At 43.3% G+C, this 19,438-nt stretch overlaps 1 protein-coding gene across 1 annotated transcript; it reads right to left on the bottom strand.

The window, feature by feature from the left end:
- Window positions 1-7,698: 7,698 nt before the first annotated feature.
- Window positions 7,699-16,653, bottom strand: LOC122656723 (transcription factor ILR3-like). The gene is made up of 5 exons (XM_043851343.1): window positions 16,333-16,653; window positions 9,653-9,715; window positions 9,313-9,390; window positions 8,340-8,502; window positions 7,699-8,147 (listed from the first exon to the last, which is right to left on the bottom strand). The coding sequence occupies exons 1-5, from the start codon at window positions 16,473-16,475 to the stop codon at window positions 7,884-7,886; spliced, it is 711 nt and encodes a 236-aa protein (XP_043707278.1). The 5' UTR covers window positions 16,476-16,653; the 3' UTR covers window positions 7,699-7,883.
- Window positions 16,654-19,438: the final 2,785 nt, after the last annotated feature.

Raw genomic sequence — 19,438 nt, 5'->3', positions numbered from 1 at the left:
CCGGTGCCTAGGACCTAAGGGGGCAGAGTACGCCCTAACAGAAGTCCATGAGGTGATATGTGGAAGCCACATGGGGGGACGAGCCCTAGCCTACAAAATCCTCTGCCAGGGACTGTACTGGCCACGAATGTAAGAGGAGGCCATACAATATGCCAAGAAGTGCGAGCAATGTCAGTTATTCGGCCCAGTACCCCATCTACCCGGCACCAAGCTAGCATCAATCCTCAACCCCATACCCTTTGCCATGTAGGGGCTGGACATCTTAGGAAACTTCACCGCAGCACCGGGAAACAGAAATTACCTGGTCTTCGTGATTGATTACTTCACCAAGTGGGTCGAAGCTAAACCCTTGGCCAAGAAAACAGAGTCAGAGATGGAGAAGTTCGTCTGCGACGACGTCATCTACAGGTTTGGGGTTCCACAGATCCTCGTCTCAGATAATGACAAATAATTCAACAATCCCAAATTCCAAGCATTCTGTCAAAGTTACAACATCGACTATTGACCTGTATCGGTAGCATACCCACAGGCCAATGGTCAGGTGGAGGTCACCAATAGAACACTACTGGAAGGAGTCAAGAAAAGGCTAAAGGGAGACAAAGGGAAATGGGTCGAAGAGCTACCAAGCGTTCTATGGGCGTACCGAACTACAGTACGGACACCCACAGGAGAGAGCCCATTCCGCCTAGCATATGGCACTGAAGCATTGGCGCCAGTAGAGGTCTGCGCCATGTCCCATAGGGTTCTGCACTTCAACGAACGTACCTATATCGATGGACTATGGGCGAACCTACACTTTATAGATGAGGTCCGTGAGAGAGCACTACTAAGGAAAGTCGCCTACCAACAACGTACTACCAAGTACTATAATGCCAGGGTTAAGGAAAGGCTATTCTACCAGGGAGATCTAGTCCTACTTAGGGCAAGTGCATCACAGCCACAAAAGGCAGGAAAGCTGTCAGCCAACTGGGAAGGACCTTACATAGTCTCCAAGCAGATACGACCAGGGACCTATCGCTTGAAGACTCCAGGGGGCAAGAAGGTAGACCGCACCTGGAACTCAGAACATCTGAAAAAGTATTACCAGTAGAAGCAACAGCTCCATCGATAGTAGCAGTCAAGTAGTAGCAGTAGTGGTAGTGGTAACAGTAGCAGTAGACGACATCACTGTTTCAAGGACAATTTGAAAATTTTCATTCAAAATAAAGAGGTGTTTCGGGAATACTTGTCTTCTTCTACCACTCAATCGAATCACTGCCACTACACCAAGGCGTTATGCCACCACTGAGGCTTTATGCCTAAGGCGTTATACCACCATCGAGGCTTTATGCCTAAGGCGTTATGCCACTATTGAGGCTTTATGCCTAAGGTGTTATGCCACCACTGAGGCTTTATGCCTAAGGCGTTATGCCACCATCGAGGTTTTATGCCTAAGGCATTATGCCACTACTGAGGCTTTATGCCTAAGGCATTATGCCACCATCGAGGCTTTATGCCTAAGGCGTTATGCCACCACTGAGGCTTTATGCCTAAGGCGTTATGCCACCACTGAGGCTTTATGCCTAAGGCGTTATCCCACCAAGGTCTGATGACCGCCCAGGCGCAAGGCCACTAAGGTCTGATGACCACCAAGGCGCAACGCCACTACCAAAGTCCCATGACTGTCAAGGGTCATAGGGCACCAATGCGCAATCAACCACCAAGAGATAGTGCAATCAAAGAAAAGCAACAACGATCACATAGAGAAGTCATAATAGTTACAACTCATGTTCAAAAAGAAAAGGTTCAAGACGTCTATAAGTTCGATACGGCCATAGGGTCAAGGGACCACAGAGGCGTGGGTCACCTCCGACCCAGCAGGAGACATCAGGTCCACCTCGGGAAGGCACACAGCAGCACCCCCCTCAGGCAGGGCAGTCTCAACCTCTGGCACTGGAACGCTCTCCACCACCGCAACACCAGGAAGCGCCGCAGCAAACTCAGAGAACCCCAGGATGGAGAAGTCATAACCGGGAGTCACCTCGAGGACACAAGCGGTTAAGTCTCGGATCCCTCCCTTATACGTCGACTGAAGCTGCTCTTGATACAACGCCGAGAACGTCGAGGACGCCTGGAACTCAGCCACAGCTCGCTCGCTTGCAGATGCCAACTCCGCCTCATGACTCCCCCTCAAAGCATGAAGCTCCTCCTCTAAGGCAAGAACCCTGGCCGAACTCTCGGCCGCACCGGCAGAGGTCACTCGAAGCTCCTCAGATGCCTCCAGGAGCTTCCCGGACGCCACCGCGAGCTCCTTCGATGCCCTCTACGTGCGGGCCTCGGCCCTCTCACAGGCATTGATATGTCCCTGGAGCTCCCTCTCCACATCACGCAGGGTACGCTGTATCTGCACCTCGCGAGAAGCGTGACCCTCCAGTCAAAGCACTGCCTCAGCAACACGGTGATGGACCTATAATCAGCATGACAAGTGGTAAACACTCTAAGTATAAGAAGAGCAGCAAACATAACGAAACAAAAAGGCATAACTCACCAAAGCCATATCATGGTAGAGAGTCTGGGCCAGACACGCATCGCTAAGCCTCTGCAAGGCTACCCTCGCGGTAGGAAGCCTCCCCTTGTCCACCTATTCCCGCGACACGCCGGATCCAGCCAAGGTAGAACCCTCCGGCATGCCCAAGGTGATCACCAGGGACTCATCCATAGCGGGAAGATCAGTGGCAGTACCATCGGAGGAACTCACCCCTTTCCCCTTGGAGAGGGGCAATGCAGAAGACCCGGAGGGGGTGACAATAGGAGGCGGAGGCACAGAGCCCGAAACACCATCATCATCAGGAGAAGTACGGGGAAGGAGGACATACATACCAGAGCTCGTCACATGGGCATGTCTTGGACCACCCTTTCGCTTCTCCCCAACAACCACAGGTGCGGAAGGACCACCAACATATGTTACTCCAACAGATGGACCACCCTGAGAAGCGGCCTTCCTCCGCAGATTGCCACGGAGCAAACTGAAATCCGGACGCATATCCACTGCATAAACTGCCCAACCAGTCAGATGACATATATATTAAAATACAGACATGCCAATCAAGTACAAAAGACAATGCTTTACCAGGACTCAGCTTCTAAAGGGACAGGAAGGCCTCCGAGTCCAACTTTTGGATGTGGAATGGATCGCGACCCAGGCATTGCTTGAGGCAGTCACCCACAAAATCACTCAGCTCGAGCCCCTAGTTGACCCTCTTGAGGTTAATGGCTTCCCTAACAGTCCGTAGTGGGCATCGAGGGACCATGGTAAAAAAGAAGCGATCCCTCCAATACTTCACGTTGCTAGTGATCCCTGTGAGAAGCTCCAAAGAGGCATAGGGCCCCTTGAGCACGCGGTGAGCAAAGTGATAACATCCATGATTCCCCTTCTTCAACAGATAAAAGTGGGAGAATAGGGGAACAGTGGTGGTACACCCCATGTGGATGAAAAATATATAGAAACCCAAGATCACCCTCCAAGAATTGGGCAACACCTGCCCAGGGGTGAGGTGCCAATGCTCTAGCACCAACTCGACAAAGCAAGGGATAGGAAGGTGAAGACCTTGGAGGAAAAAGGCACGGTAGAGGCAGTCTCATCTGCACAGTGAGAGAAGGCATACTCGCCATGGTCTAGGAATACGTAACACGACCTCAGTGGGAATGTGGAACTCCTCACGGAGGGAGACCAAGTCGGAAGGGGACAAGATACTGGCAACATGACCCAACATCTCAACAGGACCGGCGACTGAGGACGCCGCCCCAGAAGGCCTACGATCCCTACCAGAACCAGAGACACTAGAAGGTCCCACACCCCCATCAATAGCACTGGGGGAAGGTATAGAGGATGGAGTACACACAGAAGAAGGCGATCGTGGGGAACGCTCCTCTGAAGATCTAACCCCGATCGAAGCAGGGCCAAGGTCATCAGGAGACGACATGAACGACAAGAGAAGAATAGACTACTTACTCAAGAAAGCGATCTCCCAGACAAGAAGCTAGCAAGAAAAATGAAATGAAGACCACCTGCAAAGTATAAACATCAGATCCATCACAGACAAGAAGAAGGAGAGTGGAGAAGCATGAGGGTCCATCGCACCCACGGGCGCGGCCACCCTAGGCACGACCTCACACCCGCAGGCACTGCCACCCCAAGCGTGGCCCCATGCCCGCAGGCGCGGCCACCCCAGGCACGGCCTCACACCTGCAGGCGCGGCCACCCAGGCACGGCCTCACACCCGCAGGCTTGGCCACCCCAGGCGTAGCCACCCTAGGCTTGGCCTCACACTCGCAGGCGCGGCCTCACTCCCATAGGCATGGCCACACCCACAGGCGCGGTGACCCCAGGCGCGGCCTCACGCCCATAGGCGCTGCCACCCCAGATGCGGCCTCACGCCCTTAAGCACGGCCACTCCAGGCGTGGCCTCACACCAGCAGGCGCGGCCTCACCTAGGTGTGGCCCTATATAAAAAAATAAAAAAAAAAGAAAGTGAAGGGGTCGAACTTACCTTAGTGGAAAGGCGATCGCACGGGGGAGCAAACACATGACGATGCGACCACACCACGAGCACGATCAAGTGACAGAGACCACCAAATGCAAGGCACTCAAGCTAAGCACCACTCAAGCCCTCCAAGTAAGTAAGGCACTAAGTGAGCACAAGGCATGCACAGGGACCCAAAACCAAAGGAAGGAAAACCAAAAAATAGACACTAGTCTAGGTGACCCAAGGATAAGCACATGGTGGGAACCAAAAAGAGGACAAAAGACAAAAGTGCAATGCAAAGAAGAAATTCAAGAAGAGCAAAAAGTGGGAGACAAAAAGTAAGAAAGAGAAATGAAAAGTGAAAAAAGAGAAAGTGAAGAAGAGGGACATATATCTACAAAACAACAAAGCAAAAAAGAAGAGGGAAAAGTATAGGAGGAAAGGTTTGAACCCCCAACCTCTTCTACCTCACTAATAGATTTACAGGCAAGCCCCACAAAGAAAGTTCATTAGCTGCGGACCCCTCACTATATAAAGGCATCTACTCTCTTGGACATCGTATCTCAAGAGAGTGGGGGGCAAATGATACATTCCAAGATTCACCGAACCAGTCAGCAGCTGCCACGTGTCACAAAGCGACCCGCTCCAGAACCAAGGAGAACCAACCGGGGGTCCCACTCGGGCGCAGCCAGCACCCAGGAGCAGCCTCACGCAGGCACGGCCTCACCCAGGCGCGGACACACCCAGGCGCGGCCTATACCCAGGCTCGGCCTCACCCAGGAGCGGCCTCTCACCCAGGCGCGGCCTGCACCCAGGTGTGGCCTCTCACCCAGGCGTGGCATCGTGGACGCAGACGTGATGTACACGGACACTGAGGCCGCTCGTCTATCACCCAATCGTGTCACTACAAACTTATGCCACCACCAGGACTCTAGGCCACCGCTTAGAAGCCACGTCACCCAGACGGATTCAAGCACCCATGACGTTATCACCACACGCGAGTATCTATCCGTCAAGGATCTTGATACCACTGGGACACTTCCTCCCGCGGGGAGATGACCAATCAGGATAGAGCCCTGCTACCCACTCAACGGCACACTCGCCATCAAACTGGGACTCTCCACATCATCATACTCCACTATAAAAGGAAAGGTACACCACCCTTAGAGGGGACATCTAAACTCATATTGAATAATCACTATTCATCTATTTGCTCAAGAGATCTAACTTTGGCATCGGAGAGCCCTAGGTCAGAACCACACCGGTTCTCTCTGTTGACCCCTTGGTCCACTTGCAGGTGACGGCACTCGCAAGACTACACGATAATTTCTTGATGCAACAGGGGTTACAGAAGGGTGGGGGCGGGTGGGGATAGGGCGTGGTTGCAGAGGGGTGGGGCGGATGAGGGCGGGAGAGGTTGTCGGAAGAAGAACAAAAAAAAAATGAGGATAAGAAGCAAATCTCTCTAAGTCCTTATATGTTTCAGTAGCTTCACAATAATCCATGGAGTTCATAGGGGGGAAGTGAATGTTGAGAAGGTGCATAATGAATTCACATCGTATCCATTGATGGAAGACACTGAAAACAAGGGGCGGGGTCCTTACAGAACCGCAAGGGTGTATAGACTATAGAATCATGGAAGAAGAACTCGACCGAAACCTGTCGAAACCACCGAGTTAACTCAGTTTCACAGGTTTCTGAGACGAGTTGAAGGGTGATTTTAAAAAAATCCAGCGTTTCGATCGTAACTACTGTTTCGATCGAAACTTGGTTGAACCATATGGAACCATGTATATAAAATCCCAAATTTTGACCGAGAAAGCCATTTCTCACCAAGAACTTGACAAAAACCCTCTGGTTTCGGTGGTTTCGACCCTTCACAATCATTTTTCACCCAATTTTGGCATTTTTCCATCAAACTTGCCACAAAGTATGGACTGTATGGGGGGTGGATATGCTGGTGGACCATCCTTTGAGAGCATTAGTTTATTTGGATATGAGAGTGGTCATGATACATTTGCTGCTACATATGGATATGGGAATGGGTCAGGTGCTAGATCATCTCTTGTCGATGGTATCTTCGGGTATCCATCCCAGCCATGTGTACCAAATCCACTTTCTTACACTCTCGGAGAACCCTTCCTTAGATTGGGATATCTTGGACAAGTTGATGATAGGGCTTATCATTGGGCAATAATGGACTATAAGAACAATTGGTCCCATAACATGTCATTGGATATGTATGTTGTGCATTCGAATGAACGGCTTCGAAATCTTTAGTGGTACGCTACTCGTGAATTAAACCCACCAAGAAACTCTACATCGAATTGAGAAAAGAGCAGTTTAATGTTTTATTTGGATAATATGTATTATACATGGTTCATGTACTTAAAAATTATGTGAACTAAATATTTATATTTATAATACCACTATAGTGTCTGTATCAGCACGTACATTAATAAACTTGGGTCACAACCACAAGTACCATTTTGAGTGATTTTTTGTGAAAATAATTCATGAATTGTGTTTAAAATGTAAAAAATAGACTACTTGCAAAAAAAAAAAAAAAAGATTTAAAGTCTCTTTTTTTTGTCGAAACCATGATTTCTCCATCAATGGGAAAAAATCTCAAGTTTCGACCAAAACTCAGTTTCAACTAGGTCGAAACCGAGTTTTTGATCCTTGTATAGAATTTGCAGCTCGGGTGTAGTTCAAGGACAGAGGGTGGGGGTTGTGGCTTGCAAGGATGGGGTTGAAGAGGAGTGGGTGCGAGTGGGATTGCAAGAGGAAGAAGACTAAAGAAGAAAAGGAAAGAAAAAGGGTGCATTAATGTGGGTCCCACTATTTCATAGATGGGTAAAGTCATCAATTTAGAATCTACTTCCCCCTGCCGTCATCAACTAACCATAAATCACTAACTGTTTGCCTGCTTGTAATAAGTTTGGAAAGTAATAGTCTGGGTAATTGTCAAGAAACGTAGGGGAGGTCAATGTAATTAAGGCTTAAGTCAGGAGAGGTCAGTGCAATTTACTCTAAAATTTATTAGCTAAACGACACTATGATTGGTTTTTTTTTATTTTTCAGATATTCCAATTTATCTAAGCATTTTGCAATTACAACCATACCTAAAAACTAGGATTAAGAACCCAGTGCATGTCTCAACACAGGCATGAGGAGGTACAAACAGCTAGAAAGCCCAAAACTAAATTACCAGATTTGCTTATTGACATTTACAAGCTCTCTGCTTCAATCAGAGGGGAGTTTCCTCCAAGGGAATCCACACCAACTTAATCCAGCTTTTCTGACTGCAAGAAATGTAACATAATCAACATGGACTGAACAGAACTACATGAAGATCAATCACTGAAATCTATTGACTTATGCAACTGGTGGACGGAGAACATGATCTTGTGAGGTGTCAACAGCAGCTGGTGGCATGAATTGCCACATTGCAACTCCCGGGTAACTGACAAAAGGCATCAGCTTGTTGACAGTAGGGCCTTGGGCAGCAAACGCAGCCGGGATGGGAGAAGGGTGAGGCAGAAACCCTGGTTGAGCATTCATTGCTTTAACTTTTTGCTCCAGCTTCTCCTTCTCTGCCTTCAGCCGCTGCTTCTCATCACGAAGCTCGTTCTTCTCAGCCTACAAAGTTAGAATTACAATTCAATAGAACTCACAGCAAACAACCTAATCTTACCCGCTTCCTAAACAAACATCAGCACCATCCAGGTCAGCAACAACTAAATTATGATCAGGATGAAAGGAAAACGAACTGTACATTCAAAAGAGCAACAATACGAAATATGCAGAGAACGTGAGAAGTTGTGGGCTCACTTTCAACTCTTTAATTTTCTCCTGCAGACTTTCATTTGACTCCTTCAGTTTCTGGGCTTCATTGCGCAACTGAATCACCATACGAACAGCATCACTCAAAATAGCTGCCTTGTCCAGTTTTGGTGGTCTTCCAGGCTCAAGGATGGAACCCAAATCCAGGAACCTTGCAATCATTTCAAAGTTGCTATGAGAGAGAGAGAGAGAGGTGTTGCAATGGCCTAGATCGGGTTGGGACTGCCCGGCCCAAACCAGAAGAATGAAATTGTTCTGCAATAGTCAGGTGTGTTATGGTGCTCATCCCATTTTTTCTTGCGTGGGAGAGAGGATGCATCCGTGCAGGGCAGCAAAAGGAAAAAGGGGCTGGGCCTTTAATCATAGGGATGTCGAAGAGTCAGAATTGGCTGTATCAATTCCTAGACCAATTACAACTAGATTCCAGTCTTGTTGGGTCCATGTCCTAACATAATATTATGTAGTATCAGAGCACACCGACCAAAACATGGAGTACTAAATGAGGAATTCATCATATACTCTCTAAACATATAGGATAACTAAAATAAAGAGGTATAAGATAACTGCTAAAACTCAAAAAATAGATCAATTTAACCTTGAAACTTCATAACATTCATGTATTCCTGAATGTATCAGTTATTCATTAGTAAAACCAATCGCTAATCAGGTATCAGCATATTGTACACTGACCAAACCCTATTATAAGGACCCCAGAGATGGAACTAGACCTACTAAACGAGATTGTGCTCACTGGTCAATCTGACAAATGGGGATCCATTGGCACCCCCTCACTAGAAGTTAGACGACAACAATGTCAGGGCTGGTTGGGGAATTACAGCCCACTCAGCCCAAATTTTGACAGGGTTATGATTACCTAACCCTCAACTTACTCAAATAGAAATAAAATGAAAAGATGACAGGTGGGTTGAATGAAGCATTGGCACAAGAGGGGGGTGCATGCCTGTCATTCAGCCTATCTCTTCGCATTTTCTCCCTACATGCTTTGGACCCAGAAGCACAGCATGATTCCGACCTCACCCTGCAACAGAAATCACTAATAAGTTAAAGAGTATAACAAACAAGTGGCACACTAGTGTTTGTGTATGTCACAGAGAGACGCAAAAGAACCCTAACTTGCTAAAGTGCCACAGTTGTAAAACTCAACGATGGTAAACAACATACAAAATAAAGCCTTGGCGAAAACAAGTGATGGCAACAAGACATCATTGTAATTGATCAAGGCAATGCACCATGTGTTTTTTTTCTGTAACATTTAACAAAATATACAGGAATGTATGTACCTTTTTCGGGAGCCCATTTCCTTCAAAGCATCTGAATCCCCCAAGAAGCCATCAATTTCCACACTGAAAAAGATAGTCTAGCCATCAAAATATAATTAAATAATGACTACAACAACTCAGCCTTACCCCAACTAAATGGGGTCAGCTACATGGATCCTAGCCCTCCAATCAGTTCCTATTCGAGGACATACTTGATACAAGGCCAAAGCTATGCATGTCTATACAGATAAAAACGTATCAGAAATATAAAAATGAACAGGTAGAACTTAATCTGTCATCTGTCATCCACAATGAAACATGAATGGTTGCTCGATGAATTTTTCCATGTATAGACGTAATTAGTAAATAAATAAAGGGGAAATCTTGTTGTAACCTTACTTTTTTGACCTTTTGATATAACACACTTCTTTCAATAAGGATAAAATGTAATCATTTCACATGAGTACTTGGAAAGTATGCAAAACGATGACGGCTCTTGAGAATGACATAATGGTAAGTCATTTTCAAATTATTTTGAAAATCCTTTTTTACCCGACTAAAAGAACTTTTGGGAATAAGACAAGGGGCAATAAAAAAAAAGGTTATAACTTGTCAGTTCACCAAATTAGTTACAAGAAGATGCACCCACTGCTAGAATATCTTGAAAATTACTAGAATATCTGCTGGAATGCTTTCCTAGTAGTAATTATCTTCTATTATTGTAATAGTTTCTAAATTAATAGTTAAGAGTTACTATTTTTATGATTTCTCTTTTTGAGTAGTGTTGTCCACATAGGGAAGGTTCCAGTTAGTTGCATTTTTTTTTATCTTTGAGTCTTTTATTAAACAATGTACTCCTACAATAGAAGAAATGGTTGAGAAATAAAGTTTGCTTTTTCTTTGGTTCTGTGATGAATCTGGAGAGTTGTGCAGTTGTGCAGTTGTAACACCTCTTTGTGGTAATTCAATAGGTTCAGTATGGTGGTGATTCTATTCCTGCAGACCAAGTGGTAAAGCCTTGGTCATATCCTTTTTATTTCTTTCAAATGTTTTTTTTTTTTCCCAAAATGTTAAAGAATTTTGTTCTTAATACTGGTTTGTCCTCACATGCGATCTCATTGCGATTGGTCTCCCACTGGTTCTTCCCTGGTTCGAGATCGATTCTGTAGCCCGGTTATGAGTTCTGTTACAGTAGTACTTTTACATTTATCTCTATTTTCTACACGTTTCTATTGGCTGAAGTTACTTGCTATTTATTTTCTGTGCACCTTAATTCCTATTTCTGAACCATGTTTCTATTTTGGGTTTGACTTACTATTTCTTGGTTCCTACTTCCTATTTTCTGTTAGTGACTTGCTATTTTCGAGACTACCACATGTCTTCAAATCGGACCATTAAACATAAGATTTTACAGACTCGTTATCCTTGACAAATAGACCATTCAACCAGAATTTCATGTATATCTGACCCGTTTAAATTGAGTTATCAGGTTTTTTCTCAATTAGGGTTCTATCCTTATATACCTACGATACTGTCGCAAGCTGATCTCCCATTGGACTTCACTGGTTCAAGGTTACCACTGCATTAAAAGGTTATAGGCTCCAACAACGAAACCGTAAACTTAGGGGATAGGGGAGGACTGCTAAAACAGTACGAAATGGCAATACATGCTTGATATGAATGAATATCACAATTAGCTCCAACTCACCACCCTCATGGCCCCCCAAATTCTATAAATAAGGGCATACCCAGTGCATGAGGCTCCCACTGTGGGGTCTGGGGAAGGTCATAAAAAAAAAAAAATTGATTAGACACCCAACAATGTCATACAAAGCAGAGTGGAGGAGCCCATCAGCTTAGCTCAACCAAAGTTGCAGAGCAGGCAGTCAGGTTCAGTCTTGGACCGGATGACCCCTCTGATGAAATAATTTAGCATTAGAACTCAGAAACAGAAGGAAGATAAAACTAATGATCCGAGTTTTGATACATGAAAACCGACTCCAAATAAAGGGGGAACCTTCCAAACCAGTTCTTGAATAGTTTTAAATTCTTTCTTAATATTGGGAATCTCATGGTCTTGTCATGACTCATGACCAGTTTTGCCATGTAAATTCATAATGTCTAATCATAAGGAGGACAGAATTTTTAACCAACCACATGAGGGCAAGATTTTCATTTTCCCTGTTTTGAAACAGGGCATGTACCTCCATAACAGGAAGAACTTTCTAGCAACTTCAAAAACAATTCTCTCTCAGTTTCAGTAACGTCATGGTTTAGTCACTCCAACTGTTTTGCTGGAGACAATTATCATTCCTAAATATAGAAGGGTTCCTAACTCCCATCATTCTTGATCAAGTCCCTAATATTAGTGAGACTTATGAAGTTAATTCCAGTATGTCATTGCAACTGGAAATATGGTTATCGCCTGTAAGATGCAGTGCTTGGGCAGTTGGAATTGTTGCATGGAGCTTATGAAGAGATAACCAGGGATCACATTACACAATAAGCCGCTTTAACCAGTCTTTATTCTCAATCTTTACGTGTGGCATGATTAACCACAAGATTATAGCTTCCTCCTAGATTTCTAGGCTTAGCTCCTGGTTCCAACAGCTTGAAGTATCAAACTATAGTAAGGTCAAATAGATGCATATCCCAAGAAGTTCCAGTTGCAACGTTGAAGATATTCCTAGCATCTCCAGTTCTTATCTCTCAATCACCCACAAGATACATAGTTTGCAGGATCAAGTCACATCTTTGGATTAAACATTCTGGAACAGCAGACCAAAACTCATCAACACGAAAAACTACAAATCACCTTTCAGTTCAAATTAAATGATAGAAGCAGTGGAAGACTCTGGAAATCTGTTACTCATGGGATGAGAACAGGAGAACATGAAAACATGATTCTTAAAATCTTGCAGATCATCATTTGAATAGATCTACAATTCATGATATGAATCATGTGATTCACACTAATCTTAAATTGAACAATCTTAATTATAGATCTAAGTCTCTTTTTAACAAGAGTAACTACAACACCTGCAATGTAAATTTCAGAATTCAAGTACCCAGTCAGGTCATATCTAGGATTTGAATTTCCAGTATCACATAAAACAGTGAAAAGTAACTTATTGCATACATTTGGTATCCTTAATGAAAGAGAGTGGCCACGTTGGATATTGCGTAGAAGCATCACAACAACACACAAATTGATTACAGAAGGGTGCTACAATTTCCTATACATTTAAAAAACTTAAGTAAACGAAGCAAATCAAAAGAACTTTAGATTTCACAAAAACATGCAGAAAGGTCTACCTAATAGTAGGGAAAATACAAAATAAGAATGAATATTCATATAAGAAAAAGGGACCTAAAAAAATAGAATATTATGTGGACCATGTTTAGGCAGTACCACATCAGTGATGACACATTTAAAATTAAGGCTTCACGAAGTCAAATTGGGAGTTGTCTAACCAAAAATTGATGTTCGTAGTGTTGTACCAAGGGAAGTTTATAATAGTATCTCATCATCAATTAACAGCAGACAAGTCTCTAGAAGCAAGTACAATTTGTTGGTCATGCAACAAAAATGATTAAAACATGGATCCTTTGAAATAGATGACGGACATGCCAAGAGCTTCGTTAAGCAAGGGATGGACAAGTGTCATACCGACACCTGAAGCAGGTCTAACTATTAATTTTAAATGATGTAGGTCCCACCATGGCACCCGTTGACACTGGTTAATTGTGGACAATGACCATTGAGGACCAAGAGGTAAGCTTTATATTCTCTTTAATGTGTTGGTTGAGACCTTGAAGCAAAAGCCTGCTGACTAAGTTCAGCAACAGCCACCGGTTGATCTGAGAGGTCGATCCAATGATCAACAGGTCTGATAATCCGATGGTGTTGAACTGCCAAACGGCATTAACCCTCTGTGGGACCCACATGCCTTGTGTCGGGTCTTCTCACTCAAGTCCCTATGTATGAACTGTTATGATGCATATTGAGTGATCACTGTCATGTGTGTTTGTATGACCGTGATATGGACACGGATTATACTCTTACACATGCACATTGATTCATCATGAATAGGAGCATGCGGCTAGGATTATCTAACCCTATGTTACACCCCTTGCCAACAGGGGGTAAGGTGTTGGATAACCAATGACAGTGACTGATGTGTTATTTCTAGGATGTCATTCCTAAACCCTGGTGACCGATGTGTTAGTTCCGGGACCGGACGAGGGCTAGGGTTATCAAGGGGGTTTGCTGGGTGACCGATGGCGCATCCGAGACCGACAGGCTTTTACCCGCAACTAGAGTTGTATGACTTGTATCGCTAGGTGACCGATGTGCAATTTCCGAGACCAGGGATACAACCTAGTGTGTTGCAGTAGCACATACACCCTTTATGAGACTTAGGCATTCTATTTGTTAGGATTAATTCTTGATATTAAAATATGACATGCATCCATGAACTATGTGCGTATGTTTGTGTGTTTTCCTCCCACTGGGCTCAGTAGAGCTCATCTCTCGAGGATTCTTTCTTTTTAGGTGATCTTGCAGGTGAGGTGGAGAAGATTCATGATGTTGATGCCTCTCAGTCTGTTGATGATCTGGGTGGTGATTTTGGGAGTGCCGATCTGGTTGAGCATGATGACTCCTGTGCTTGTGACAGCTGTGCTTTCAGTGGATTTTGTCTGATGAGACAGTTGTTATGAACTTTATTTCTTTCGTTATGTTTGAGAACTCCTTTGATGTAAATAATCTTTGAGTATATAAAGTACATGATACAAGATGTAAAGCTGAGAATTTTGATACATACTTATACAATATCACTTAGAACTCTGATATATTCTTGACATTTATATTATATAGTTAATCTTCAGTTGTGAATTGATTATTTAATCTTTTGATTTAACTGTGAGTAGAACCACTGTAATTGTGATCCTGGAGATTTTGATAATGTTGATGACATTCAATCACAAAAACCTGGCTTAGTTTGGGTGGGGTGTGGCAACAAGAGCTACCATTCACACATTTCCAAATCAATGATTCTTTATAAGTTGCAGTCTTATGAGATGGATTACGGATTTGTAAATATCAAAGTAACAGAATGGATAGGAAGATGTAAATAGATTTTGTTCTCCAATGAGCTTCATATCTATTATTGGGTAGGGGTGTCTAATGAGTTTCCTAAGCATGTACTTTGGTAAGTGTTTGAGGCTTGTTGAAAGACCGTTTTTCGTTTACGTGCATAGGAGAGGAATGACATAAAATAGGGGAAGAATACAGGAATCCACTGGTAGGGCCATGTCTTGGCTCTGCTACTATTGATACGAACCTTAAGAGAACTCAACCCCATTATTGACAATATCACCCTCTCCTACGGTTGTACATTCCATGTATGACTCAATCTCCTATTTCAAGCAACTATTATCACATGCGATAAGGACTCTACCATAGTTGGGAAATCGTGATCACATGCGATATGGATTCTTTCACAATCTCTGTTAATCTAATATTCTATGTAATCTCCATTATTTGTTTCGTTGTATATGCGAATCTCTTGTACCCTGTATATATACATTCCTCTATTGAAGAATCATAATCAAGGAATAATATTACACTTGACACCCATAAACTGACTTAAAGGTGAGGGAACCCACCACCATATCAACCCACACCCTTTTCCTTTTCGATGTGGGATCAACCCTCCATATGACTGATATGGGACCGTAACATTTTCACTCCTAGTAAAGTATATCTAAGCAAACACCAACTACAACTGTTTCTTCCCTATTGGTTGCAGCAAGGAATACACCAAAAAATTGGCAAACTCTACCAATTACCACTAATGGTAAAGTATTACTAAGAAAAAAGAACCAAGCGCGACTATTTAGTATCTAATTCACATGCACAAAGCGCATGTATTTCAGGCCCCACCGAATTCAAATCTACAATGATTCATATTGAATGATCACACTGATCTTTAAAGTCTTTTTTTTTTTTATTAGAAAGAGAAACTTTATTGAAATTAACGTGACTTACACATGGATGGAGATGAGCATAACTCCATCATCCATGGATCGGAATTCAGCCAAACTGTTTTACATGTCACCAACAGTGCCTTCCTTACCAGGGAATCAGCAAAGCTGTTTTACTCCCTTGGAACAAAAGAAAAAATTACATGAAATAAAATAGGATGACAAATATATATAATATCATCCAAAATAGGCCTGATATCCATAGGTGTATAGGAGATGATATCCTTATGATCTGATTCCCCGCCAACAAACGATCATATCCTTCCGAAATACCACAAATCCTTAAATTTAATCACTGCTTTCTGTCTCTCTTGTAGAAGAAAACCAAAAATCCTTATCTACAATCTCAACTGTCCTGGTTCAGATTCAAGGACTCATCAATACTTAAAAAAACACAACCATTCAAGGTCACATCTGTTGTTTCCTCAAAAGAATCTTCTCTACCCATGCATTACACAGATGAATCATCAAAGAAATAATACCAATTACCAAAGGAATAGGAAAAAGGAAACCCAAATAAGAAATTTATGTGCGATTCTACTGAAGCCGAACATTTCTCTGTTTATTCAAACACAAGGGCTTGTAAATTGAAGCCAAGGGAAAGAAAATGAATGGTAAGAGGATGATTCAGTGAAGAGAGCAGACCAACCAACCTGACAGTAGATGAAAGGTTCAAGCCCTGTGAAGGAGGCCAGTGAAACCCGGTTGCCGAAACTTGAAATTCACCGTCTGATGCAGGAACATCGTCAATAACGCCGTAATCATAGAGCCAGTTATTGTTTTCCGGAGAAATCATCGCCAACCAATCGCCGGAAACCTATTTTTCCGGCTAAGACCAACCGGCAATTTTCAAGCACGTTTTGTCTTTAGTCTTCTGGCAATCGTAGGTGAGGACTGGGGCCGGAGGAGAAAAAGAGTGGGTGTGCTTTTTGGTTGAGAAAATGAACGGAGTAGGAAAGTCTTGGGATTTTGATTTGATGCATGACCCCGTCGGAGCTTGGACTTGGAAGTGGTAAAAGCTTCCCAGGGTCCCAGAGTGGGAGGGGATGTAGGAAAAATTATTAAAAAAAGTGATAGAGAATGCCACCAGTCGCGCAGGGCACGCCACCTTGCGCTATGACACGGGCACCTGAAATGACCATTATACCCCCTGGAGAAATGACTAGGGGTGTGGTGATCATTTTGTGTGCCCCTGTGTCAGAGTCCGGGGCGACATATCTGATGCAACTGGGTGGCATTCTTTCTACCTAAAAAGAAATATTCAATGTATCGAGGAATGGTTACATCGAGAGTGCAACCATATGTAGTGCACTGAATAAGATAAAACGGACTCCTAAGGGTGTCAATCAGTTCGGTTTTTCAAGATGCAAAATGCAAAAATCAAAACTAAACAAAATTGTGAATTGAAACACAATTTTCAAAACTAAAAACGAAACAACTCAATTCAATTTAGTAGTTGATCCTTTAGTCAGTTTTATATTTGATTTAGCTCTTATTTTAGGTGTTTGGGCCAACTATTTTTCATCTTTCACAAAAAAAAAAAAATCTTGTTTATTAGGGCTACATTCCACCAAACTTTTTTCAAACATTATAAAGGAATAGAATTTATCATCCAAACTGGTTAAAATATTAAAAATAATATAATTTTACTTGGTTCCTTATTCGGTTTGAAAAATTAATATAATTTAATTGTGCTGACCTATTGAGTTTGTCTTTTAATGCATTAGTTGTGTCCTCTCCTTTCTACCCTTTTGCATATACTTATATATATATATATAGTGGTGAATTAGGTCGGCAGCCAACACTTTAATATATTATGCCAATCACCTTTTACATGGATCATTTTGTTTTATGATCTATTTTCTCTTGATCTCATGTGCGTGCTCTTTTTACTAGGGTGTCCCCCGTAAGCAACGCGTTGTGCCGACTCCCGAGTGTGGTGATAAGTAGTCAAGGGCAAGTGAGACAAAGTTTTTCAGCCCAGAAGCGTAGGATTAGACTATCTTCCAGGAATATTGGATCCTTAGCGGGTAAGAGCCTGGAGTTGGTAGATATTATGAGGAGATGTAGGATTAATATCGCATATGTCCAAATGTCAAGATGAAGGGTAACAAAACTAAGGTTATGAATGAGTTCAAACTTTGGTATTCGGGAGACCATAGTAATAGAAGCAGAGTGGGTATAATTGTGGAGAAAGAACTAAAGAATGATGTAGTAGAGGTCAAAAGACTGGGAGACAGGATTCTATCCATCAAACTGGTATTGGAGAAAGAGTTTGTCAATATTGTTTGAGCTTATGCACCCCAAATAGGTTTGGAAGAAAGTACTTAGTGTCATTATTGTTGGGAACTCATGGATGATCTAATTTAGGGTTTTGGCCAAGATGAATCGATTATTATTGGAGGTGACCTGAACGGACATGTTGGGAGGGACCGTAGAGGTTATGAAGGTGTCCATAACAGTTTTGGGATTGGGGAGAGGAACGAGGAGGGGACCTCAATCCTAGACTTTGTGGTAGCTTACGATCTTCCCGTTGTGAACACTTTCTTTGAAAAAAGAGAGAAATACTTAGTTACCTATACAAGTGAGAACCATATCGGCCAAATAGACTTCTTCCTTACAAGAAGGGCAGACAGAACAATGTGTAAGGACTGTAAGGTTATCTCTAGGGAGAGCTTAACCACCCAACATAGACTGGTGGTCCTGGATATGTACCTCCATGCACAAAAGCATAAGAGGAGAGATCCTGTGTACCCTAAGATAAGGTGGTGGAGATTAAAAGGGGAGTCTCTTAAGATATTTACTAATAAAGTGGTCATACATTCTCTCTCACAAGGAACTCTTGGTAGTTTGCCCTCCGATCTAGGAACTCCTGAGCATCGAGTCCCTCCCTCTGGATAGCCATATCCTCCTCTGAAAGACACTCTGGCTCATGCAAGCTCAGGAGGAGGGTAGGGGACTATATGGACTAGAGACCCTGGTCACTGCCGGTACACACGCTCTCCCAAGTGCCAGGCATAACCATCTGGGCCCTTGAAAAGAACCTGTTGGCAAGTCAATTATAGGGCTTTCTCTTTCTAGTCCATATCCGGGAAAGCAGCATTCTCAAAGGGACACCATCGGACCTATAAATCAAAAATAAAAAATCAAAGGAAAAGTTGTTTCAAAGGAAACAAGTACACAAATTGAAGAGGGGAGTAAGAAGTGCTTAAGCAAAAGAGGTCGAGCTCGTTTAGCTACCCTTCACTGAATTGTCTATCCACGGCCCCCGCCTAGAGGTGCGAGAGAAGCAGGTCAAATCATCCACCTTCAGTTTTGGAGTTAGGAACCCCAGATGCTCGTAGGCCCATGCTTGCACAAGGAAGAATAAATATAAGAACAAATCAAAAGGAAAAAAGAAGACAAGCTATGGTGAAGAAAAGCATACCTGAATGACAAAGGTTGAGCCATATAAATTGATAGAATTAAGGGGAAGGATATCCATCATCCTTAGAAAATGAGCATATGCAGCCCCAGCTCAATCATACTCCTAGACACAGTCAAAGAGGGCAAAGAAGAGGGAAAATTCAGATGGCATCTCTCCCGACAAGTTGTAGAAACATAACTGGCTTATCATGTAGAGTAAAATACTTTGGCCAGTTGATCAAGCTTCATCAGCGAAGAGGCATCAAGTACCATTTGACGTTCCCAATGCTTTCTCAGGGCAGTAAGAGAGATGAGATTACCCTACACTGGCATACCAATCAGGTCCTCGATACT

This window comes from Telopea speciosissima, chromosome 3, assembly GCF_018873765.1.
Source record: "Telopea speciosissima isolate NSW1024214 ecotype Mountain lineage chromosome 3, Tspe_v1, whole genome shotgun sequence".
In the NCBI taxonomy this organism is placed as follows: domain Eukaryota; kingdom Viridiplantae; phylum Streptophyta; class Magnoliopsida; order Proteales; family Proteaceae; genus Telopea; species Telopea speciosissima.
Note: the sequence above shows the minus strand (reverse complement) of the source record. Positions and strands in the feature narration are given on the sequence as shown.

Excerpts from the sequence above, each read along its gene's own strand:
- LOC122656723 (XM_043851343.1), bottom strand. The coding sequence starts at position 16,475 with ATGATTTCTCCGGAAAACAATAACTGGCTCTATGATTACGGCGTTATT. Across the intron at positions 9,391-9,652 it reads GAAATGGGCTCCCGAAAAAG|GGTGAGGTCGGAATCATGCT; the intron begins GTACATACATTC and ends TTTCTGTTGCAG. Across the intron at positions 8,148-8,339 it reads AGAAAATTAAAGAGTTGAAA|GCTGAGAAGAACGAGCTTCG; the intron begins GTGAGCCCACAA and ends CTAACTTTGTAG.